The 24,602-nt window shown below is 46.9% G+C and overlaps 1 protein-coding gene across 3 annotated transcripts in view; it reads right to left on the bottom strand.

Moving 5' to 3' along the window:
• Positions 1–24,602, bottom strand: part of WDR59 (WD repeat domain 59) — a 49,153-nt gene that overhangs the window by 12,319 nt on the left and 12,232 nt on the right. The window contains exons 3-19 of one of the 3 annotated variants that reach the window (XM_081203367.1): positions 23,703–23,838; positions 22,348–22,433; positions 20,771–20,851; positions 19,881–19,918; positions 18,936–19,024; positions 18,739–18,855; positions 17,228–17,305; positions 16,436–16,592; positions 15,591–15,670; positions 14,425–14,557; positions 13,017–13,141; positions 11,756–11,920; positions 11,440–11,535; positions 5,858–6,014; positions 4,526–4,595; positions 3,750–3,903; positions 1,585–1,641 (exon numbers count right to left, since the gene is read on the bottom strand). In XM_081203367.1, the coding sequence (XP_081059493.1) occupies positions 1,585–1,641; positions 3,750–3,903; positions 4,526–4,595; positions 5,858–6,014; positions 11,440–11,535; positions 11,756–11,920; positions 13,017–13,141; positions 14,425–14,557; positions 15,591–15,670; positions 16,436–16,592; positions 17,228–17,305; positions 18,739–18,855; positions 18,936–19,024; positions 19,881–19,918; positions 20,771–20,851; positions 22,348–22,433; positions 23,703–23,838 (1,819 nt within the window). The remainder of the gene's footprint in view (positions 1–1,584; positions 1,642–3,749; positions 3,904–4,525; positions 4,596–5,857; positions 6,015–11,439; positions 11,536–11,755; positions 11,921–13,016; positions 13,142–14,424; positions 14,558–15,590; positions 15,671–16,435; positions 16,593–17,227; positions 17,306–18,738; positions 18,856–18,935; positions 19,025–19,880; positions 19,919–20,770; positions 20,852–22,347; positions 22,434–23,702; positions 23,839–24,602) is intronic. The other 2 variants (XM_081203368.1, XM_081203369.1) reach the window with 2 other exon arrangements.

Raw genomic sequence — 24,602 nt, 5'->3', positions numbered from 1 at the left:
CAACATCATAGCTCCAGCATTACATTGTTCCACTCCTTCCAGCACTGATACTACTGCAAGAGGCTTAGTGGCTTTTCCCCCCAAAGGAGAACACATTCCTCATACATGATGGCAATGGTAGCTTGGATGAAGGACTTCATAGAGAGGTGGGGTGGGGGTTCTGGAAAGAACACCCTCTCCTCAGACTTACTTACCCTACAGCTCTTCACCCCAACCACTGTTGCACAGGGGGAAAGCATATTTCAGGCTCAGGCAAGCTGAATGAAATGCTCTGTAGAAATTATGTAAATTAGGGAAGCTCACCTATTTTGTAGAGTTTGCTCTCCCCAGGAGGGGAAGGGATCTAGAGGGCACCCAAGCCCCATCCTCAGAGGACCAAAGATCTGAACAGCCACGTGGATTGCAATCCACATGGATTGCACCAGGAATTTCCAATGAATCTTTCACAAAATTATTATCATAGAAATGAAGAGCGAGCATAACAACTGGCATTCCTATTAATGCTGTCGGTGGTTCAAAGTGCTTCACGTATGCAAGCATATGATAATTCTTGCAACCACGCCGAAAGGTAGGTCAGTATTGTTATTATCCTTGTCTTGCAGATGTGGAGCAGAGACCAGGAGGCTGGCCACACACTTGCCTAAGGCTTTCCTAGTGAGTTCATGGCACAAACAAGATCTGAAACAGAGGATTGCTTGGCCTCTTAAACACCCTTAACAGCTCTGGACTTGCCAGGGCCAACATTCTTAAGAAGCTTGTTTCTACAGCCTAGACCACATACTGCATGGAAAAAAGGAAGCTCCCCACCCAACATCCCTGTCAGAGAGCCTATTCATAGGCTACTCCAATCCAATGCAGGAATCACAACTAAAGAATCCCTGAGAGATGGCCATCCATCTGTTTAAAAACTTCCAATGGAGGACAGTTTGTGACCTTCTGAGGTAATTCATTCCACTGTCAAACAGCTCTTACTCACAGAAAGTTCTTCTTTATGTTGAGAGAGAATCTACTTCCTCGAAATTTGAATCCACTGGTTCAGGTCCTCCCCTCTGAAGCAGCAGAAAACAAGCTCACTCCATTCTCCATGTGACAGCCCTTCAGATATTTGAAGGTGGCTATAATATCACCTCTCAATCTTCTCTTCAACAGGCTAAATATCCATAACTCCCTCAACCACTCCTCATAAGGCCTGGTTTCCAGGCCCTTTATCGACTTGCTCGTCCTTCTCTACACAAACTCCAGCTTGTCAATATCCTTCTTAAACTGTGGTGCCCAGAATTGGTTACGGGACTCCAGGTGGGGTCTGACCAAGGCAGGGTATTATCTTGCTCCAATTAGCACCAAGCATTAAAAGCTATATAATCATCCTGGTTGTCCTAGAAAACACAACCGACTCTGGAGTACCACCTCACATAAGCACAGGATGCCTTCCCTCCCACTGCCCTGATTCTTCCACCCACCCAAGTCAGTTGTCCTCTCCAGCTACAGTCTGGGTTACGCAAAGCCAGGCAGGTGGCAGGTTATTCTTGGGCCCATGGGGAGCGGACAGTTAGTCAAGGGCAGCAGTAACACAGCAAACAGTACCGGGAAGTCGTTAATTGCTTGTATGGACCAACGCCGTCTGGCAGAGCAAGGCGACATCTGTGCATGAGAATGTTACGCCCAAGAGGGGAAGGAGGGAAGAAGGTGAGCCGTTGAGAGAAGGAGAAGAGGAAGAAAAGAACACAGAGCTGAGAAACTCATGAGCCAAGGGGCCTCGTGCTGCACCAAGGGCAGAGGCCAGCTGTGGACCAGTCAGAGATGTGCCATTCCAGGGCAGCCAAGGGCCTTCTTATTCTGATTCAGCACAGGAAAGATGGAAAGGTCTGCCCTCTAGATGAGTGACACAGTACTATCTACTCTGAGAGCCAGCACCTCTCCCAAGGTGCAGACAAAAGACTGCAATCTGCCATTGCAGGGGCTGAACCTGTGGCCCTCTACATACAAAACATACTCATGACCACTTCCCACAAAAAACACAACAGAAGCAAGTTTCCCCAAGATGTCATACGAATCCTCGCTGGTCCTCATATCAATCCTCTATTCCAGGGATAGGGAAACCTGTGGCACTCCAGATGTTACTGGACTCCCAATTCTCCCATCAGTCCAAGCCAGCATGGCTAATGGTCAAGGGAGATGGGAGCAGAAGTCCAACCACAGCTGGAGGGGCACAGGTTCCCCACCCCTGTTCTACCTTCACTGTGGAAAGGGAAGTGTCTCACGCAACCAGCGCTGCTGACAGTGACACTGAGGTCAGAGGCCTTGAGTCCTCTGAGACACAGAGCAGTCAAATACACAGGCAGGAAGGTCCTGCTGGCTGCACCCCTCAGGTGGTTGTTTCCCTTTCCTTATCTGTTTTCCCCTGTGGCTAATTTAACCCACACAAATTCCTAGGAAATAATTAGCTGCTAAGAAAGGGAGCTCAGATGACCCCCATCAGTGCGCAGCAAATGCTCAGCATCTAGATGTGAAGAGCCCTCAGCCTGTGCCAATCCCTCCACCTATCCAGGCTATCCATGGATAGCTTCTGGGGTGCTGGCATTTCATACACTGCTTCCCTACAATATTCTTCCCATGATTCAAATTAAATACTCAATTACTGACCCAAGAGCACAGGAATTTGCCACGGGAAAAGCCCTGTGCAACTGTGTTTTATTTCATCACTTTAAAACCACCCTGTCAGTTGGGCCTCCCAGTCCCTGTGCATTTCAATCCCCGAAAGGCCCAAAAATAGGCAGGACTAGATACAGCTTCAAGAGCAAAAGACTCCTTCCAAAATGAGACCCCTGAAAACTCAGCCTTCAGGGAACCTGGCTGGCTCAAAGTGGCACATGCCACGCTGGGGAGAGGGTCTCTATCCGCTGCATCAGGTTTTGCGAAGCTGCTAACTGCTGATAGCGCTGGGAAATTTGAGCCTAGTGTGACCAGCTCAAAGAGCCCCAAGCCCCGATTCTAAGTGCATCAGCTCAGTTAAGTTTTTTTTAGCTCACTCTCAAGATTGTCATTTTAGGCCTCCGTACAGTATATGATGGTGTGGGGAACTCCAAGACTGCCAAGAAGGTAGTCACAGCTGTATCCTATGCGGTTTCATTAAAAAAGGGCCATTCAAGCTCTTCCAAAGTGGGCAGGAACTAGATGTGGTAAGTCTGCCCTGGGACACATAACCAATTATCTCTGGCAAGTGGAGGTGCTCAGCAGGAGCCAGTCAACAAGCCCAGCTCTCAAGTAAGCAGGGAGCCGGAGGCAATGTCACAGCCTTTGCAACCCAGGGGTTTGGCAGATTTCCACGCTCCCTGATGGACCCCAGTGTGACCCAAGTGTAAAAAGCCTGCCCTCTTGTGCCACACAGTCAGTCCAGATTGCTTGCACACAAATCCACAGAGCTGTCAGGCACCCCTATAGAATTCTTGCATGGTCCACCCAAGGACCACTCAGATGCATAAAAAACCTAGCAGCTGGACAAGTCCCTAATTGCAGATAGCTGGCCTTTTTCAGTAAGTGAAGGCATAATGCTAAGAAAGGAAGAATCAAGAGCATCCCAAAGAGAGCCAGCAGCACAGCTCATCCAAGGTGTCTTCTTGGCCTTCTATTACAGGACAGGCAAATCCTGCCCTCCACCCCGCAAGAGTGCTGTTAAGGGCAGTGATCTCCAACAAGCATAAATGGCTGGAAATGAGGCAGCGAGGAAGCTCCACAGACCACACACTTACCCTCTCCTTATAGTAGAAGGAACTGATGGAGACCTGCTCCTTCTCGTTGCGTGTAGGGCTCCCACCGTACAAGCGCAGGTTGCCAGGGGTCTCTGTACGGATCTTCATGGGAGTGATGAGGCCACTATGGTAGGCTGAGAGGGCCGACAGGGATCTGAACACAAGATACACATTCCTGAAAGCTAACAGTCAGTCCCATGCAGCATCACAGAAAGCAGGGATTGAGGCAAAGGGCACAGCAGAAGCATAGGAAACTGTCATAAACCGAGTCAGGCCATTGGTCTATCCCAGAGTTCACCAAAGGTTTATGGCACGTGGGCACATTTGCAAGCCTGAGAAACTATTATGGGAGCATCACACACACCACAACCTATTCTATACAACAGAATGTTTCTTTCAAGACTAAATTCTCAGCAGTGGAGGGGACCCTATGGACACCTGGGAAGGCCTCCGAGGGTGCATGTGTACCTGTGGGCACCATGTTGGTGACCCCTGTTCTATCTAGCACAATACAGTCTACTCTGTGCGATAATGCTTTCCTAAAGTCTCAGGCACAAATTATTCCTGGCCCTGGTACCCGAGAGCCCAAGGAATGAACCTGGGACCTTCTATAGGCAAAGCATATGTGTTTCTACAGAATCATGGGTCATTCCAATAGCCAAAACAAACTCCGTCTCCCTCATTCAGAGAAGAGGAGGAGGAGCCTGGGCATCGCCATGAGCACACCTCTTGCTGCTGAGATGGCTTCCACAACAGTCAGCTACCCACGTACTTACCGGGGGGTTGGTTCTGTAGGGGAGACTGCACGGTGCATCGTCATAGGTCGTGTGAAGTACACCAAGTACCCTGTGAAGATGAGAGATCCTGCACTGAAGAACACAGCTTCCAAAGTAATAGTTGGTACCACTTCTATAGTTAGAAAGGATGGTTATTTAAGTGTCTTCCCACAGGAAGGCAGCTTTAATCAGGGCTGTGTCTATTCTGGCCAAGCACACAATGCAGTACTGCAAAGCCTAGGGTCAAGGCTAGATAGAATCTCACAAGGCCAGCCAAGATCTCCAATGGCCAGGGGCTTTGACCCCTTGCTGCACTTCTCCCATATCTTGCAGACAGAATTAATCACACAGTTCAGGTAAAGGCACATCTGTCCAACCTGCAACTTCTATACTAGATGTCAAATGCATGGCTCATACTTATCCTAGGGACACATAGCAAGCCAAGCATTATCATGCTCCCACAACTGCCCAGGGATCAAAGGTGGGGGGTGGGGGGAGGTTGCACTCTAGTCTAGAATGCTGTCAAGAATTCCTGTCCACATGCAAAGATTCCACAGCTGACAAATGGGTAGGGAATTTGCTCCCTGAGCACAGAAGTCTGAATACCATTGCTCTAATTTGGGCTTTGTTCAGGGTTATTCTTAAGCTGCTACCACTTTGCTAAAGATTAGGCAATTCTACCCATTTTCTGCTTATCTTTACAAGAAAGAACTGTTTTATAAGAATGCAGGTTTTACTCAGCAAATCTGAGGGGCAAATTTGTTAAGGGCTTAAAATCGGTGTTTGGTAGGATGCAACTCCTTTGGCCAGTGTAGCACCCAAGCCTTCCCTACTCCCTGACAAAATCATAAATCTTATTCTGTCTCAAACAGGTTTTCTTTTTTAAAAAAAAATACATAGAAATTTGCTCCCTCGCTATATACATAGATTAGTAAATAAACTGGAGGAAAGGGAACCTAATCCTGGAACTGGAAACCTAAAATATGAACTCTATTTTTATTTTGCAAAGCTGCCAATTCTATTCCACTCCTGGAAACAAAGATTTTAAGACAAAAGATTTCTAGATGCCCAGAATCATGTCAATTTGTTTGTAGGGTTGTCCGCAAACCTCGTGAATTGCCTCCTTCATTTTGAGGGCAGGTTTCCTGATGCTGCACCAGCAGCACTGTAGCAACAGCTTGCTGTGCAGGCGAAGGGAAAGGGGGTGAGGGCACAGTGGTGTACCCTTACCACACTCACTCACACCCTTCTCCTCTTGGATAAGATCCGAGCTGGGAGCCCTGACCATTTCCCTGCCCTTCTTTAGCTTCACATGCTTAAGAGTCTACCAACCTGCCCCACAAAACCTGGCTCCAGAGGTGCGTGGAAATGGGATGTTGGAATCCTGATAGGAGCCGTAAGCATTCGAGACCCTGGGGAATGTTGGCAAGGGCGGCGTGACAGAGTTTGGGAGTGCATAGGGGTTGCTGGAGGAGCTGTCCTCCTGGTTCTGAAACAGAAAACAGATTAAGAGTTGCATGCATGGAGCCCATCATCTTGACAACAGGGCTTTCGTCCTGAAACACCAACATGCCAATATTTCAGGGAGGGGGCATAGCTCTAAGCTAGAGCGCATGCGTTGCAGGCAGGCAGTCCCAGGTTCTATCTCTGGAAACCCCAGTTAAAGCTATCCCAGAAAGCTCTTTCTGTCTGACGCTCCAGAGGGCTGCTGCCAATTACAGGAAGCAAAATGGGGATGGATGGACACAGTATGACCTGGGATCAGGCACTTTCCTACATTACTGCGCAGGCCTGCAGGGTCAGCCATGTCCCCTTTTTAAACTTTCCCAGTTTGCCATGTTTAAAGCAAAGGAACATGAGAGTAGCATTATTACTCTACCTAAGGATAGTAGATTTATCAGACAGAATTGAAAACAACCAATTAGACAAAACAGACTTTCAACCGGTGTTGAGTTCATTCATTCATTCATATATATATATATATATATATATATATATATATATGCTTTCGTAGATTTTCACGGGTACAGGAATGTAGGTTTTGGTGTCTTCGGGTGTCTTCCCGTGTAAGAGTTGGGGTGTCTAGGCGACGTTTCGACGAGGTCTCACTCGTCATCTTCAGGCTGGTGCTTTCGGCTTCTTGTTACTAGAACAGAGCAGGATCTCAGTGTTTGAGTTCCTATAAATACTGTGGAGGGGGTGTGGTGTATAGCCTCCAACGTTCTGGGCAGAGAGGAAGTTCCTAGGTTAATGTGCCTTTTCTTCTTTTGTTCATTAATTACTTGAGGGATATCTTGAGTGATTACTTGAGTGATATTCTGAGTACCACTTAGGAGGGTCATTAGGTGTGGATTAGTTGCTAAAGCTTTCGTGTCTTGACCTCTTGACCTTGTAAAGAGTTTTTCTGAGAAGATGGCTGTACTGCACTTAGTTGTGCTCTGGCTTGGCTTCGTGTATAGGGGCGAGCTGTGGTTTTGTGCCCTGTGCCAGCCAGATCTGTGTAGGGATTGCAGGGGGGTGCAGCATCCGGAGGTGCCACTATGGTTTGGCTACTGGATGGTGTCTGTAATTTATCTGTGGAGAGGGTCTGGGTTTGGGTCTGGTGTGGTTGATTGGAGATGGCGTTCTGTGTGCCTCTGGTTCTGGTGTCGGTTTTTGTGGGGAGGGCTAATTTCCAGATGTCTGGCAGGCGGGACGTGTCGTCACGCTTGTTCATGTTGTGAGGGTGTTTCTCTATCTCGATGGCTTCCATGATTATTCTCTTGTGGTGATGTTCCATGTTAAAGAGCAATTTGGAATCTGCAAAATTAATTTCGTGTCCTGTTTCTTTCATGTGTTGGTAAAGAGAGGAAGTTTTTTCTTCTTTTTTGACGGCATTCTTGTGTTCTGCGATACGTGCATTTATTCGTCTGTTTGTTTGTCCAATGTACGTGGCTGGGCAGACTTTGCAGGGTATTTCATAGACCCCTTGGTTTTCTAACTGGATTTTATCTTTTGGGTTTCTGAGGATATTGGCTATTTTTTGGTTGGTGCAAAAGGCTGTTTTGATATTGTGTTTATGGAGGATTTTGCTAATTTTATCTGTAGTGCCCTTGATATAAGGAAGGAGGGCCATGCCATTGTTTTCTTCTGTGTCTTGGTTTTTGGGGGGTGTTTCTTTTTGGATTAGCTTCGTAACCCTGTTTTGCTGGTATCCGTTGGCGATTAACACATTTGAGAGATTCTGTAACTCAGTTGTCAAGTGGTCTTTGTCAGCCAGGCGTTTGGTTCTGGAGATGAGAGTCTTGGCTACGGAGTTTATTTGTGCAGGGTGGTGGTGTGATTGTGCATGTAAGTAGCGGTTGGTGTGTGTTTTTTTCCGGTAGATAGTGTGTCCTAGGGAGCCATCAGGTTTTTTGTAGATTAGGACGTCAAGGAAGGGAAGTTGGTTGTTGGCTTCTATTTCCATAGTGAATTGTATTTTGGGGTGTAGGCTGTTGAGATGTGTGAGGAAGCTATCTAGTTTTTCCTTCCCGTGTGGCCAAATTACAAAGGTGTCGTCAACATATCTGAGCCAAAGTTTGGGTTTGTGTTCTGACTTGTCTAAAGCATTGGTTTCAAAGTGTTCCATGTACAGATTTGCGATGACCGGTGAGAGGGGTGATCCCATAGGTGCTCCTTCTATCTGTTTGTATCTTTGTCCATTGTGGATGAAGTACGTGTTGGTTAGGCAGTGGTTGGTCAGGTCCAGGATGTATTCGGGGGGATTGTATTTGTTTTGAATGGCTGTCAAGGCTTCATTAATGGGCACTTGTGTGAAGAGAGATACAACATCGAAGCTCACAAGTAGGTCATCGGGATGTAGGTTTTGCTTCTTTATTGTTTCTATGAACTGGAAGGAGTTTGTAACGTGTGAAGCGATAGATTCTGCATAGGGCTGAAGTTGCTTAGCGAGAAATTTAGCGAGATTTTGTAGAGGTGAGCCTATGGAGCTGACTATTGGTCTGAGTGGTGTTCCTTCTTTGTGTATCTTGGGGAGACCGTAGAGTTTGGGGCATCTGGATGATTTTTCTCTGGGGATGATTCTTAGCTGGATTTCTTCACTGATAGGAGAGGCTTTTATTTTGGATTTGGTGGTTTTTTCCAGATAGGTGGTGGGATCTGTTTTTATAGGTTGGTAGGTAGGGTCTTGGAGTAGATTTGATAGTTTTGCTTGGTAGTCCGATGTGTTCATCACAACAGTGGCATTACCTTTGTCTGCTGGGAGAATGATTATGTTGTTGTCTTTCCTCAGGTTGGTGAGTGCTTTCTGTTCTTCTTTGTGTAAATTGCTTCTGGGTGGTTTGCTGGAGCAGAGGATGTTGGTGACTTCAAGTCTGATTTTATTGGCTTCATCTGGGTTGATTTTGGTTAGGCTAGCTTCGACTCCGCATATGATGTTTTCCGTGGGGATGCGTCTCGGGGCGACTGCAAAGTTGAAACCTTTGGAGAGTACTTTGGTTTCAGTTGAGGTGAGGATCCTGTCTGATATGTTATGTACTGTTTGTTTCATGGGTTGTTGTGGAGGGTGGCTGGGCTTCTGGCGTTTCTCTAGTTTGTGGAGTTTGTTGGTGTGTATGTCTGTCTTATGTGAGGACTCTGTTTCAGCTCTCCAAACGGCTAGTTGTTTGCATTTGTCCCAGAGTGCAGGGTGGATTTTGTTACAGAGTTTGAGGTGAAGAGTGAGCAGATCTTTGTTGGTTTGGTTTAGTAGGTATCTTTTCTTATGTAGTTCGTTTCTGATTAGGGATAGTTCAGTTCGTTTCAGGATCCTTTCGGTAGCTGGGGTTTTAGAGTGGAATTTAAGTTGGAAGCATGTGGGAATTAAGTTGTTGTCTCGGCAGTTGCGTAGGAACAAGAGATCACATAAGATGGTGGCTCTTCGGATTTCTAGTTTCTCGTAGGTTCTTGTCAGCTGGAAGGTTTCCTCCCCGTAGAGGTGAGATATTTGCTTTCGTAGATTTTCACGGGTACAGGAATGTAGGTTTTGGTGTCTTCGGGTGTCTTCCCGTGTAAGAGTTGGGGTGTCTAGGCGACGTTTCGACGAGGTCTCACTCGTCATCTTCAGGCTGGTGCTTTCGGCTTCTTGTTACTAGAACAGAGCAGGATCTCAGTGTTTGAGTTCCTATAAATACTGTTGAGGGGGTGTGGTGTATAGCCTCCAACGTTCTGGGCAGAGAGGAAGTTCCTAGGTTAATGTGCCTTTTCTTCTTTTGTTCATTAATTACTTGAGGGATATCTTGAGTGATTACTTGAGTGATATTCTGAGTACCACTTAGGAGGGTCATTAGGTGTGGATTAGTTGCTAAAGCTTTCGTGTCTTGACCTCTTGACCTTGTAAAGAGTTTTTCTGAGAAGATGGCTGTACTGCACTTAGTTGTGCTCTGGCTTGGCTTCGTGTATAGGGGCGAGCTGTGGTTTTGTGCCCTGTGCCAGCCAGATCTGTGTAGGGATTGCAGGGGGGTGCAGCATCCGGAGGTGCCACTATGGTTTGGCTACTGGATGGTGTCTGTAATTTATCTGTGGAGAGGGTCTGGGTTTGGGTCTGGTGTGGTTGATTGGAGATGGCGTTCTGTGTGCCTCTGGTTCTGGTGTCGGTTTTTGTGGGGAGGGCTAATTTCCAGATGTCTGGCAGGCGGGACGTGTCGTATTTATAGGAACTCAAACACTGAGATCCTGCTCTGTTCTAGTAACAAGAAGCCGAAAGCACCAGCCTGAAGATGACGAGTGAGACCTCGTCGAAACGTCGCCTAGACACCCCAACTCTTACACGGGAAGACACCCGAAGACACCAAAACCTACCTACATATATATATATATATATATATATATATATATATATATATATATATAAAATACTATCCATCCTGCTGTTTAACTGCAACATTATGTATCACTGTTTCATATACATGTTCTTAAGAGTTCAATATAGTACCATTTTCATATTTTGGATCTTTTTGTCTTGCATGCACTGTTATCTAGGGACCCTTATCATTGTGTATTTTTAACTGCAAGGTACAACAGGGCTGCTATTCCCCCTGGCCTGCAATCACGCTACTCATGTGGGAATTGAGTGTCCTGTCACCACACACAGAAACTCAGCGCTAGTCAGCTTTCTGCTTTTAAAAGGAAAAAGCATAGAGCCAATGGAGAGGTGTCTCTTAGGACTGGAAGGCAGCAGAATGAACCCAGATACATCATTTGTTGTTGCCATTTTCTATTGTGGTCCGTAAGGAGGGTCTCTTCCTGAATCAGAAAGTATTTGCCACAGTGGTAGAAGAACAAGGCCAAAGAAGAACACTTTGTGGCCAACCAGGGCTTAGTTCTTAAGGCTTAAGGGCACTTCTAGATGGGGATTTCAAAGCACTTCCAAATCCCACAGCAGAGGTGCACAGAGGTGCTGTTCCTGGTATCCCAGTCCTCAGTCTGCCACAGAGCATGCAACTTGCATGACTGGTGCCTGGTTTATAGAAAGGAGAAGAGGGCAGTGGACTATGCCCCCTTTGGGTTTGAGGAACGTTTCCTGTCAGTGGAACAAAATGTTTTGCAATGCAGGAATCAGAACAATCATAAGATGAGAAACCTGCTACCCAGCCTCAGCAGCAACCCACATGCCAGTGACAAGGGCCAGCCAGCTTGAGAATCAGAGCCACCCCTCCCTGCGGATAGGCAAATTTTGGCACCTCTGTCCAATGTGGTTTCTATGCTTCTGCTTTAGCAGTACAATGCTAAAAACTGAAAGCATGCAAAGCTACTATGGAAAAGTTTTAAAATCTGTTGTAAAGCACTCTGGATTTGTAAAGAAAAAAGGGATACTAGGAGGTTTTCTCCAAACAAAGGTCAAGGAGCCTAGAGCAAAATGAGAAGATAGGTTGGCGCTGAAAGCCATTTCCTACCACAACAGACTCCAGGCAGGAGACCAGCTGGCGCAGACAGGGCTCCAGGCAGCACTGATTCCGTTTCACCTTCTGCATTGAAGTGTCCTTCAAGATCTGCAAGAGACCCCCGCATACTATGTGAATGGTTTGGGTCATGACCACACACACACCCAGCTTCTCCACACACTCAAACAATGATCAAGGCTCCACGACTGAGGGTTCCTTGGGACAGAATTCATGGGTAGGCAGCCAATGTGGAGACCCTCCCTGTTCCCGGACCTCCACAGCCTTCTGCCACCCCACCTGCCAGAGATTTGCTCGCTTGCAGACCCACCTTCAGCAGCTTGGCCTTCATGGTGGAGGGGATGGTGGTCTGATTGACAAACTGGAAGGAGGGGGCAGCATTGTTGGGATACTGAGCAGGGAACATCACCAGCATCTTGACCCTGTGGTTGCTGCAGTGCACGGAGACGGTGCAGCTACGATTTACAGCATCCATCTGCCAAAGTCAATGGAGGAACAGAGGAGATGTTAGGAGAATATTTTGTTAGTGGATCCAATTGCACTGACCTACTTCAAGGAACAGTGGAGGTCCGCAAGGGGACCAGACTCGATCTAGACCCTGCAATAATCATCATCCTCAGTGGTGGCTGGTACCCATTGGAACTGGATTCTATTGGTGGAAGGCAGGGAGACCAACAGTAGGAGACCAGAGCAAATGGTGGGCTGAGCCAAGTGGTTCTGGAATTGTCCCCATCTTCCTTTCTGCTGAGTTCTGTAAGGTCAACACGGAGACTAAGGAGGAAGTTGACAGCCAGTGCTATCATCTCGACTAGTTGTAAGAAAGAAGTTGGCTGGGGGGCTGACTGGCTGTGGGAGACCGAGCTTGGTGGGGCAGTGCCCTATTCACCCTAATAAACCAGCCTCTCTTGATCATCATTACTGTTATTATCACAGAAGGTTCCGTTACATTTCTTTTTGTTTGTAAACTGCTGCTGCTATTGTTGTTGCTACACTTAAAGTACGTACTTAGCAAATAATTTAAGTGAAGTTCTTGCCTGAAAGCTCAATCTTTGTTTTAACAAATGTATCTTCTTCCTTAGACTTCAAAAACAGATTTTGTATACTGCTTAAAGCAATTTTGGAAAAGTAAATGAACTGTATTTTATAATGAAACAAGCAAATTCACCACCAGAGCAGTCTAAAAACAGATGGGGCTCAAGGTGAGGATGGCTGAAAACAATGTCACAGATCTACTCTGGGCAGACTCACTAAAATCAGGGGGCCTCAATATCATGACTATTAATATCAATGGGTCTATTCTAAGTAAGAACACTGGATGCAACTCAGTATTTGGGCTGGCTGCTTCCACATTCTCTCCCCCCTCCCCTGCTTTCTGCTTAAGTGGTACTCATGGATGCAACCCTGCCAGGGAAGTCTCTACAGACCCTTCCCTTGGCCTGTCAAGGAGTCATGGCCCAAGAAAGGCAGCCTGCCAGAAGATGGCAAACAATCCCCACCCAGCAGCAGACAGGGTGTTGCAAATTCCACCCTCTCAAGCAACAGCACACCCAACAGGAGGACATGGCTCCTACCTCCATGTTGACGTTTCGGATCTGAACGTTGATCAGAGAGAATTCCTGCTGCAAGGTTTGAGGCAGCCCCAGCTGGTCTAGCTTTTTCCCCACCAGGAGACTTTTCTGAGAGTCTTCTTTCAAGGCTGTCAGGGAGAGAAGGCAGTGCTGAGGACCTGTGCCCTCCTCCTCCCATCCCCAGTCAGGGAAAGTGGGGAGAGGTGGGACAACAAGCTGAAAGTGCCAGGCATTTGGGGGTGATGAGGAGAGAATTAGAGTGGAATTGGACAGGGGCAGACAGGAAGATTATTCCTTCATAGAAGTCTGATGGACTCTTTGAAGCTCTGATACTTCAGCAGTGCTTTTAAGGCTGAAGTGGGGAACGTTTCCTCCTGAGAGTAGCATTCTGTCAGGGTCTACATAACACCAGCAGTGGGTCAAAAGCGGGAAAGGGTGGAGCTAGACCCCTTTCCCTTTTTCTGCCACCCCCTCTGTCCGTCCCCCCCTCACACTTTCTGCCACCTCTTCTTCTCTTTGCCACCTGCCTAAAATGAGTCAAGGGCTACCATTGCCAAACCCTCTTCTAGGGTCTAAGTCCAGATATGCAACTCAGTTGCCACCTGCAAAGAGTGAGCAACTCCTGTAGGCAAGTCTTTGTAACTCAGGACAGAGCCCTTCCTGATGTTGTGGAGCCTCACCTGTGTAACTCCCACCCATTCGCCTGCTCCCTTTTATGCTATTCAAACACCCACTGAAGACTGTTCGCTAACAAGTGCCCCTTCCCCCCCCCCCCACCAGAGCATGTTGTGTAGCATCCACTGAAGACTAATGGCTTAACTGCTTTCAGCAACTTATGTACCATCTCTACTTTTGAAGTAGAAACCCCCTTGCCTGCAAAATGCTCTGCTTGTTCAGCACAGATCTGTTGCTGGCAATCTTCTCTGTAGACATCCGTGGTGGCTGGTGCCCACTGTGGCTGTTAGGGTGGAGGGCAAGGCAGCTACTAAGAGATAGAGCCTGGGGTAGTAGGGCTGACCCTGTGACAGGGCCTTTTCAGTAATGGCTCACCAGCTGTGGAGTGCCCTCCCTAACAAGGTGCACCTGTCTCCAACATTGTTAATTTTCAGGAGGAATTAGAAAGCATGGCTGAAGACCACTGTTCCTAGCAACCTTGAGATCACTGGATGCAAGAATGTTTTTAACTAACTACTTTTAGATGTTCTTGATTGTAATTGTTTCTGGAGTGTCTTAACTGTTTTAGAATGCTATTGCTTCCATTTTTGTTTTCAAATTCAATTTATGAATTAATAATAGTAATACTGGGAGGGAATGGGACATGGTTAGGGAGGCATCCACAGAGCGACATGCAAAACAAGGCACAGAAGAGTCTGCCAGCTCCACGAACCACTCAGGCACCCCCTCGCCTCACCTTCCTCTTCTCCATGGTTGGCATTTTGCTGGGGCTCAGTGTCTTGGGAAGGCAGGGCCTTGTCTGGCTCTGGCAGGAGAGAAATCCCATCGATGAGCTCCTCCACCCCTTCCAGGAGGTCATTGGAGCACAGCTGGAACAAGAAGCAGCAAATGCAGCAAAGCAGAAACAGAGAAGGCCACGGATGCGGCACAGCAAACATGGTGCAACTGGAAAACATGGCCCCCCCCAAGTTGCAAATTGACTAGGATTTCTGCACCATCCCTTGTCTAGAGACCTCACTGGCTTCACGCTGCTTGTTCCAAGCTCCCACATAATCCTCGTCCCGGTTCATATAACCTCCACACCAGCTTTTCCCCGTAAGCTCCAATATGCTCCATCTCCTGGCAGCATTTCAACATTCTCACAAAAGTCAAGAGACCTCGCCTGCATTATTGCTTCCTTGCAACCATCCAAAAGGGATCACCACCCACACTTTGGGAAACCCTGAGCCTTGCTTGCTTATAGGTTTATCATCTGCAAAGGTGGACAAAACTGTACAGCTTCCCTGCTGGCACACCTTGCATGCCCCCTTCCTGTTGGGGGCAAGGGGAGCTTACACTGCAGTTTGAGGGATGCTGGCTTAGAGGAAAGAAGATACAAGGACAGAGTTATGTGTTTCACAACTGCTGAACCACCACCACCTCCACTACCAAAAGAAGACAGGCAGCTCTTGACCAGGGCCCCAAAAGGAAGGAGAAAAGGCCCACGTTTTGGTGAGGCAGCTGTAGGCTAGATTGAGGGAATGCTTCCTGACTCTAAAAGCAGTGGGATGAAGATGTTGACCAAGGACACTAGTGTAATGGTGCTTCCATGCTGATGTTAAAGCAGGTGGTGAACTTCTATCAGAATTAAGAGATTTTGCCAGCGCAAAGGGTTGATCCAGATACTCTCAAGGTGGGTTCCACTTGCTTGATTTATTCTGCTGAAACCACCATAAAGTCAGGAACAGGAAAGAGGTTTGATACAGAAGCACAGAAAGCAAACCCCATAACAGGAGATGGACCCAGGACAACAGGTACAGGAGGTACCTGACAATTTAGCTGGAAAATAGATGTTTTCTGGTTTCTGACATCTGCAACTTTGAGCAAAACAAAAAAGGAAAGACTATGCCACCTGCAACTTACCCGTTGCAGCTGGCAATCAACTCGCCACATCCGAAGTGTCTGATCTCGAGACCAGGTGACCAGCTGGTAGTCCTTGGATCCTGAAAGGCGTTTTAGATTAAAGAGTTTAAACTCTGGCTCTTTTGAGATGGTCTGGTATTTTGAAGGCGTATCTCTGTGCTCTGCTTGAGATGTTTTTCTTTGAGGTGGACTTACTCATTCTAAACGCTTGGCCCACATTTTTGTACTTTTGCTCTCTCAAGGGTGGGGGAGAGGGAGAAGGGTGAATTTAGAATTATCTTTGTGTGATGTCTGGCAATGTTGGGTTTTGCTTGTAGACCCACTTCTGTATGTACTCTTTTGGTTTCACCTGTTTCGAAACTCAATAAAAATCACATACAAAGAGCTCAAACCAGCCCATATTCCTTTGATATAAAAGGAATGGGTAGGTTGAAGTCTGTGTGAAATGCAGCTTAAACCCAATATTTGTGCCACAAGTGCCCAAGATCCTTTCCCTGCTTGTGTCATGCATGGCATTTTGTTCTGCACAGTTAGACCAAAGTTCTCAATTTCTTTTGGCCATCACAGATTTCCACACACACACCCGCCCCCAGCAAATACAGTTGCAGAGTGATGAGGGGGGATCTCTTATGGTTTACTGCAATTTAATTTTAAATGAACTAGTAGAAGAACAGAGAGACATGACACAGAGAGGGAACTCAGAAAAGACACAATGCAATTGAAAACAAACTGCATAAAAAGAGCCAGAACAGGCTTTAAGCTTCAAAGCCACCTCTGTGCTTTGTGGGCCAGACAGCCAGCAGGCACACTGAGGCCACTATGAGAAGGACGTATCTGTCACGCACCTTCCTTCTGCTTCCGCCACTGGAATTCTAGCACAACATCATCATGCCCTACAAAGGTGTGGACCGGCGTGTTCAGGTCAAAGACATTCCAGAGGAGGAGGCTGTTCTCTCTCCGCAGCTGGGGCACCATCACTGTCACCAGTCCATTGCTGAAAGGCTAAAAGAAGTCACAGGGGAAGGTTGGAGGTTCAGAAACTCTGAAATGTTTCTCAGTTGCCCTTTCCCCACCAAAACAAGTTACAACATGGCAACACACATGCATCTTTGTAATGTGTGAGTGATCACATCTGAAAGACCTGACAGCGGAACACCCCTGGGTGTGTGCCCAGCTCTTGTGCTAATTAACAGTGCCAATGTATCAAACCTCAGTGATTTTCACAAGCTTTATTCCTTATGGCTCTTGGGTGGAGAGTGAAGCAGGCTGCAATCTCAAGTTGTTCATTTACTTCATTTACTGTTCTTCTCTCTGCCACCTCTGCTACTTCCTACTCCACCCATGAGGCAGAGAAGAAGAGGGTCTTACATCATCTTAGTTGTAAACATGTGAACCTAGGAGTGTTGGAGGGTTGTTTTTTGCTTGGGATATATTTGTATGATGGAGATACACAAACACCTTAGATTAAGTTTGCAAACTTAGAAGAGTCATTCCCACTGCAAGGGAGAAAAGGAGGAAAGCCTCTTTTAAGACATCCCTGCTGAGATACATATGTCCATCACCTGAAAACAGATAAATATGCTTTTTCTCTTTGAACATTTGCCTTACCAGCTTTCTCAAGTTGGCTCTGTCCTTACCGTGTATCTGGCTTTCCAGACAGGAACCTGACATGCCAGGATGTTGAGGTATTTTCGGGGTTGTCGGTAATCCCAAAACTTCAACGAAAGAGATAACAAGCCAGTTCAGGAGGAGGATGCTTACCAGCAGCAACATATACACACACCTGGGAGATCACAGCACAACAAGAGCACTACAACATGGCCAGAGTGGCAATGACTTCTGGCCTTCAGTAAGTGTACATATGCTATTTGGAATAACATCCCACTGAAGGACTGGGGTATTCATAAAGGATTTTTAGTACCTGGGCTCCATGTATCATTTGAAGGTACAAACCACCCCTGGCTTGCCCACAAACCTCACCCTTCACTCCCCTGTTAATCACGCTGAGAAAGGGGAGCAGAGGTCATCCTTTCTATTGGCAGGACTTTCTAGCAGTAGTAAGACATGTGCATATCTGAAAGAAGCCTCCTGGCTACAGAAAACACAGCTGTAACATCTTGGGGTTTTCCTGGTTCTGGTCGCCAGAAACCCAGAAGGCACCTGAAGCTGGAAATGCTTTTTAATCAACACAAGAATAGACAGCTGGGGCCCTCCTCAGAGGAAAAAGCCCTTGTCACCACCATTAATGTACCGGTAAATATGTTCTGCGGAGGGCTATCCTTGAAAACAGTCTGGAAACAAAATGCTGCTGCCCTCCTCTTGCTAGAACTGCTAGAAGACACAGCTAAGTAAGAGTAGTGCACTCAGTACACCACCTCTCTGAAAGCTACCAAGTATAATTACAAAATGAAAGCAATGACCCATAAAGTCCTATAAACTGCCTTAAGCTATGATGCTTTCAAGCAGGGATGGGGAATGCCTGACCCTGCAAATGTGGCCTGACTTCGCCTCTCATCACCCCTGTTGGCCACATTAGGCTGGGGCTGATGGGAGATGGAAACCAACTACACTTGGAGGGCCTCAGGTGAGTCACCCCTGCATTAGGGGAAAGGTTATGTTATGCCAGTATGTTGCAGTGGTTAAGAATGTTGGGTTGCAATCTGGGAGACCAAGGTTCAAGTTCCCAGCCAGCCATGAAGCTCATTTTGACCTCTCAGCCTAAGCTACCGCACAGGGTCACTGCACATGGATGGAACTTCACAAATATAAGAACACACACAAAAACAGGCAGATCCAGCTTTTGCAAAATAAAATGCAAAGATGCCCAAAGTCTGCAATGATTTTTTAGCCTGTGGCAGTGTCACAAACTGTGACATGCAGCAAGGAGTATGGGAAAGTAGTCATGGAAAAGACTGGTTGCTTATTCACCAGGACACCTCTTCCCTCAAAATGGGTTGGTGCCCACACATACCCTCCATTCATTTCCCAGTGGCCCCCAATGGCTGTGAAGACTGGCAGGGATCAGCACAACTGGAACTCTCCACCTGCCTGGCTGGTGAAGTTCACATTTCAGCCAGTTTGAAAGGTAAGCGCCATGTCAGAACTGGGCTTAAGGGCCCTCAAAACCCAGCCCCACCCACCCACCTACCCTGACAGAGTTGTCCTGGCTGGACGTAGCCAATATGTTCTCATTGTCTGGGTGCCAGTCCAGGCCATGGATTTTAGAGAGATGAGCAGCCAAGTACTCCACCGCAGTGCCGGGTTTCTGCAAGAAGAGATTTCATTTGAAAGCTTGCACAAGAGATGACCACAACCATCTCCCTTAGAGGGGCAACAGTGACTCACCCGCCTGTCCCAAATGCGCACATCCCCGTCATGGCTGGTTGCCAAGCAGTGGGCATTCTTCTTATTCCATTTTACCTGGGAGGCACCAGCTGCAGAAGGAACAGAGCACACACACAATTTAAAAGAACACCAACATGCCAATAGGTTGTATGGTCAGGTGGGTATGCCGATGACACAGCAAATGCAAGTGAGATGTCAAGTCAAGCTCAGCCTGTTTATTGTATCTTGCTGGGCACAAATAATTGACAACGAACAGGGCAAGAGCTTTCAAAAATGGAGTGGTCACCAGAGGCGTAGTACAGAATGCTGCAGGGTGCAGCACAGCCACCCGAGAAGGCCAGCCCAGGGCACCAGTCAAGAACCAAGCCAGCTCATCTGCAGCCTACTGATGCAGCAGGCAACTGTCTGGGCAAGTGGGGCATGGGTCAAATTTGAAAAATAGGTTATCGCAGGTATAGGCAAAAGGTAGATTGGGCTCTACTGGAAGACTCCTTGGTGATTTGCAGCAGATTGCCAAGAAACTCTAGATCACAATGCCTTAGCAAGAACACCAACAAAATGTCTCCCCTGCCCTGTCCTAAATTATGCTGCTGAAATAAAGTCTGAGTAAGGCAGAAGTTGACACTTTATGCTAGCCTCTCCCAAGCTGGTGCTCTCCACATACTTAGGGCTACTACTCCCACCCGCCACAACCATGCTAGTTGGGGCTGATGGGAGTTGTAGGGCATGACATCTGGAGGGTGCCAGGTTGAGGAAGGCTGCTTAATACCATTGCCAGATCTGCTACTGCCTGCTCCAATAGTGGCAGGCATGCCACAGGTTGGACACCTTGTGGGCTACTGGAAACCAGTGCCAAGACCTCTTCTTTGCAGGGCACTTAACACCAACTACTGAGTGAAATATTATGCCAATATTTCAAATTCCACCTAACCAACTGGTACTCACCGACAGCAGAAAGTGAGACAGTAGGCTTCCGAGTGTCCCTGAAATACAACAATACCAGCATAAGCATACATACTGTTCTCTCTCTATTCAGGTTAGTGCCTCTCAATTTTTGCTTCTCCAACTTAAAACTGAAGACACAGAGTTCTTACACTCAGTAAGTTTTGCATTTTGAGGGTAACAAACTTCACTCATTTTGACCAGTAACAGGTGATACAGAGAGGCAACAGCATTACTTGCCTCCAGATAAAGCTGGACAGAAGAGGGCCAGGCCAGGAAACTATGCAGAGACAGAGCAGGCAATCTTCTCTGCAGTTGAGGACTCTGAGCTTTCATTAACAGTTTAATTAACTGGGTTTCCCCCCCTTTTTTTCTCTCTTTTTTCTATTATGTTTTATTGTGATTTGTATCTGGTGTTAGCCGCCCTGGCCAGGGAGGGCGGGGTATAAATAAATTTATTATTATTATTATTATTATTATTATTATTATTATTATTATTATTATTTGCTGAACATTTCTCACAGCAATGAATTTGAAAATGACTGACCTAGACAGATAGCAAATCATTCAGCCACCCCCAGCTCCCACAACTGAAGCTCAGCTGCATGGTAGCTTCTGCACAATGGGGGGGGGGGTAACTATGCTAGTGAGACAAAGTGCAGAATGCACAGGGGCCTTACAGGCTTCTGGGGTTTCTAGATCACTTGACTGGGGAGTGCTCCTTCATGATCCCAAATATGAAAGAGCAAAACCCATTCACCAAGAGGATATTACTAGGGACAGCTTCACCCTTCCAAACTATCCTGCTTCAGTGGCAGCAGTCCAAAGTGCCACACGGGAATTTGCTCCCGTAAAGACCAGCAGTATCTTCCCCGATGTGGCTCTGCACTTACTTGATATCCCAGATGTAGATGTATGTGTCAACCGAACTGGTAACCAGCAGGTCTGGCTCAAAAACTGCCCAGTCCAAATCACTAGAAAAGTTGCAAAAAAGGGAAGGGGGGGTGAGCATCAGCAAGAGGGATCTATCTTGGACAGCTGCAAACACCAGACTCTGCATAGTCATTAGTAACTCTCTCGTTCATTGCCTTCTTAACACAATACCCCACTGGCCCAGTTTCACAGCTCCAAAGACCAGCTTTTCCAGAGACAGAGGGAGCTTTAGCTACATGCCCTTTGCTCATTTTACTGGCCACTGTATTTCTCTAGGGCATAGGTAGGGAACCTCCAACCCATGGGCCAAAGGAAGCTCCCAGGACCTTCCCCAGAGTGCTTTGGTTTGGCTAAAATGAGTCCTTGAAATATAATACCTCCTGGAGGATGGAAAGGAGTTTGTGGATGTGTGGGTGTGGGTGGGTGTAAAACTCACTTTTGTGTGGCTGGAATGTAGCACATTGTACAAAAGGCAGGAGTCACATCTGCTGATCCACCCACTTTTACCCCTGGTTTCATCCACCATTGGATTGTGTCCACCTCATCCCACAAGATTGCCCGTGAGCTTAAAGATGTTCCCTACCACAGCCCTGGAGCAGAAGGTTCTACAGAAACAAGATCCATGATGGAAAACAGTGTTCCTGAAAAACAGCTAGCCCACTACTACTGAGATCTCCCTATAACACAGCCACAGAAAGAGCAATATTGCTTAACATCTGTATGATGCTTCCTATACGTTAACACCCTGCAAGGCACATCGGTATTATTATCAGCCATATTTCAAACAGGAAGGCTGTGACCGAGAGTGCTGTTTGCCTAAGGTCACCTATTGAGCTCATGGCAGAGGTGAGATTCAAAATGGAGACTTCAGGACCTGTAGCCCTTAGCCCTTAGGCTACCCCAGCTCCCAACAGAATTTGTGACCTGGAATATTCTTCTGAATCCTCCATAATGCAAAGCAGTTTCACAGAAAACAAACTGGCATGCAAAGAGGTAGAAAGTTTGAAAAGCACAGCTCTGGGGACTAGGGGAGTTCCAGCCCACCAGAGGAAAACACCCTGTTGCTGCTGAGACCATCATTTAATCAGGATGAGAGGGGGATGCTTAATCTTCTCCCTCTAATTCACTGCATGAATATTGAAAATATGTCCAGACAAACTCAGGATTTACTAAGCTGGAATATCTGGACATGTCCGCAGACAGTTGGTTAGACTGTGGTGCTGATAACGCCAAGGTTGCAAGTTTGATCCCAATAAGGGACAGCTCCATAGTCCAGCACTGCAGGGGGTTGGACTAGATAATCATCAGGGTCCTTTTCAACTCTGATTCTATGAGCCCAAAGTTACTGCAGCAGTGACTGATGCACTTCATGCACTCCAAGCAGGGAGGGCCAAAAGGGAGCCTTCAGAGGGGGGAGGGGGGGTCCAAGCATCAAGCTCATCACATCAGGACTGAAATTCCCAACACCATGAGCCAGTGTGCAAGGCTCACTGGCCCGCATGACAATGGAGTGCGCTAGGGCTCCCCAGGGCCGTACCTGATCACACGTGTGTGCCCTTGCAAGGAAGTGCCAACTTCCCCATTACCATCTTTCCATTTATACAGGTCAACTCGTTGGTTGCTCTGAAATTAAACAGAAGACATGAGAAGCCACAACACGGGCAGCAGAGTGCTATGTAGCTACAAAAGTGCTCCCTAGCATTGGAACACTCCACCACCGTTTAAAATCAGCAGGAAAGGCCCTGCTCTGGAGCATGTCAACAAGAGAAACTAGCTTGCCAGCATCTTTGCTACAACAGCTCTTCCTCCCTCCCTCCCTCCCAGCCACACCACCCCCAAGAGTCTGAAATGAAATCCCCACAGAGATGCATCAATGCACCACCCATTTAATTTTTCCTAAATGATGCAAGACAACTTACGAGAATTGATTTGGCTGCTTTAAGTTCTCCTTTATTTACACCACCTCACCTGTTTCTAATGGCTTGCTGGTTTGTTTTGACCCTCAGAATGCTTTACTAATTCTGAAGTTTGTTAGTTGCCTTGATCATCAAATAAAGTTTAACATAAACAAATTGTGCTTTGGTTCACACATCACATGAAACCATCGTTTTTAAAAAAAACCTACGGTTTAATATGAACAAGTAGCATGTGAACTGCTGAAAAGCTTTTGCTCCACTCATTTCCTGCTCAAAACTGGACTTATGGTTTGTTTCCCTTCTGAGGCTTATTCTTTTCTTATGTTCTTATGACTGCAAATCTTCTAGATGACCATTTTGGGAAAGAGGAGTACCCTTTCCCACCAGAAAACATGTTTAACTTTTCACACAACCAAGAAAAGTTAGCATTTGTAAGAACACCCAATGCAACTACTCCATTGCAAACCCTTGAAGCATCCTGATTGACAGGATAAAAGAGGCAATATAGAGCCATTAACTGGGCTGCCTCCAATCCCTGTCCATGAATGAAGATGTCCTGGCCACACACACACACACATGACTTGGGATCATGTCCAATGTTACATTTCCCTCACCAAATGTTTAAAATGCTTGGAGGGAGGTGGCTAGAAGAGAGCTGAATATGTGTTTTTATGTGTAACACTGAAAAGGGCCAGATGTGGGCAAGCTTCCAAGAAGTTCTGTGGAATTCAAGCAGCCTGTCCCAAGAACTGAAAGGGGCTGATTATTACAGGTTGATTGCAGAGTAAAGGGGTGTGTGGAATAAACATGATTGTTGCTATTGTTATTTCCGTTTAGGGTACCACGTACGGAAAGGTGGGACTCTGAACACTAGCATAGTCCCGTTCCCACAAGCTAGTTGGACAGATTTGTTGCACTCCTGGGATCCAGTTGGGAGGAAATGTAATCACAGGATCAGGGCCAGCATGGAGCATACCGATGCAGCAAAGTAGTGTGAGTGACTGTCATGCGGGTTCCACTGCACAGCTCCTATGTCCCACTTGCTCTGGCGCGAGATCTTGCGGTGGCCATCAGAAGGTGAATCTAAGTTAACAATGTAGAGGAAGCGGCGCCTGCAAGAGACAGACACACACAAAGAAGACATCAGCAGCATCACACTGGAACCAGCCTGTGAATTGCTGCACCTATGATTTCCAAAGCATCAGAAGAATAGAGCACAGTCGACCACCTACAAACTCCATCTTGTTTCTGAAACTGCTTGGTGGGGGTGGACATTTATCAATGCTGGTCAAAATGGGCTAAGCTACACTCCATCATGAGTGGAGGGCAGATTTTGCTCCCATGAACAGCTCAGACTTTCCCTGAAAGCAATGGGTGGCAGCCACTTAATTCAAGGATGGTTCTGAGGCTGGAGATAAACTTTCTTCCCAATGACCCCAGCCCCTGGTAAACAAGCTAAGCTTGATGGGATTCTGCTATTCAGTCACACCAGAGTATTGGGAACCTCTGTAAGGTCCATGAGGTTGAGCGAGAACCATGCAGCATCTCTTGTTAAGCTTCACAGCCATGGCCAAAGATTTGAATCTGGACCTCCTTGCTCAGCACTCCTACCACAACCCTACACTGGCTCTGTGACATAAATCATGAAACGTTAAAGTGAAAGAGATGCAAATTAAAGACAGCCGTGAACAAGAGGACATTAACTTTGCTGCTGCAGAACTTCACAACAGCAAAATCCTATATGACATATTCCAGGCCAGGCTAATGCAAACTGCCTTAGTTGGACACCAGGCTTGTGGCTGGCCTGGTTCCTCCAAGGGACTGACGGAGGCGCTGGCTGACAGCAATGTAAGGCTACACGGTCAGACGGCTTAAA

Source organism: Podarcis bocagei, assembly GCF_964188305.1.
Source record: "Podarcis bocagei genome assembly, chromosome: 7".
Taxonomy (NCBI): domain Eukaryota; kingdom Metazoa; phylum Chordata; class Lepidosauria; order Squamata; family Lacertidae; genus Podarcis; species Podarcis bocagei.
This window is presented reverse-complemented; position numbering and strand designations above follow the sequence as displayed.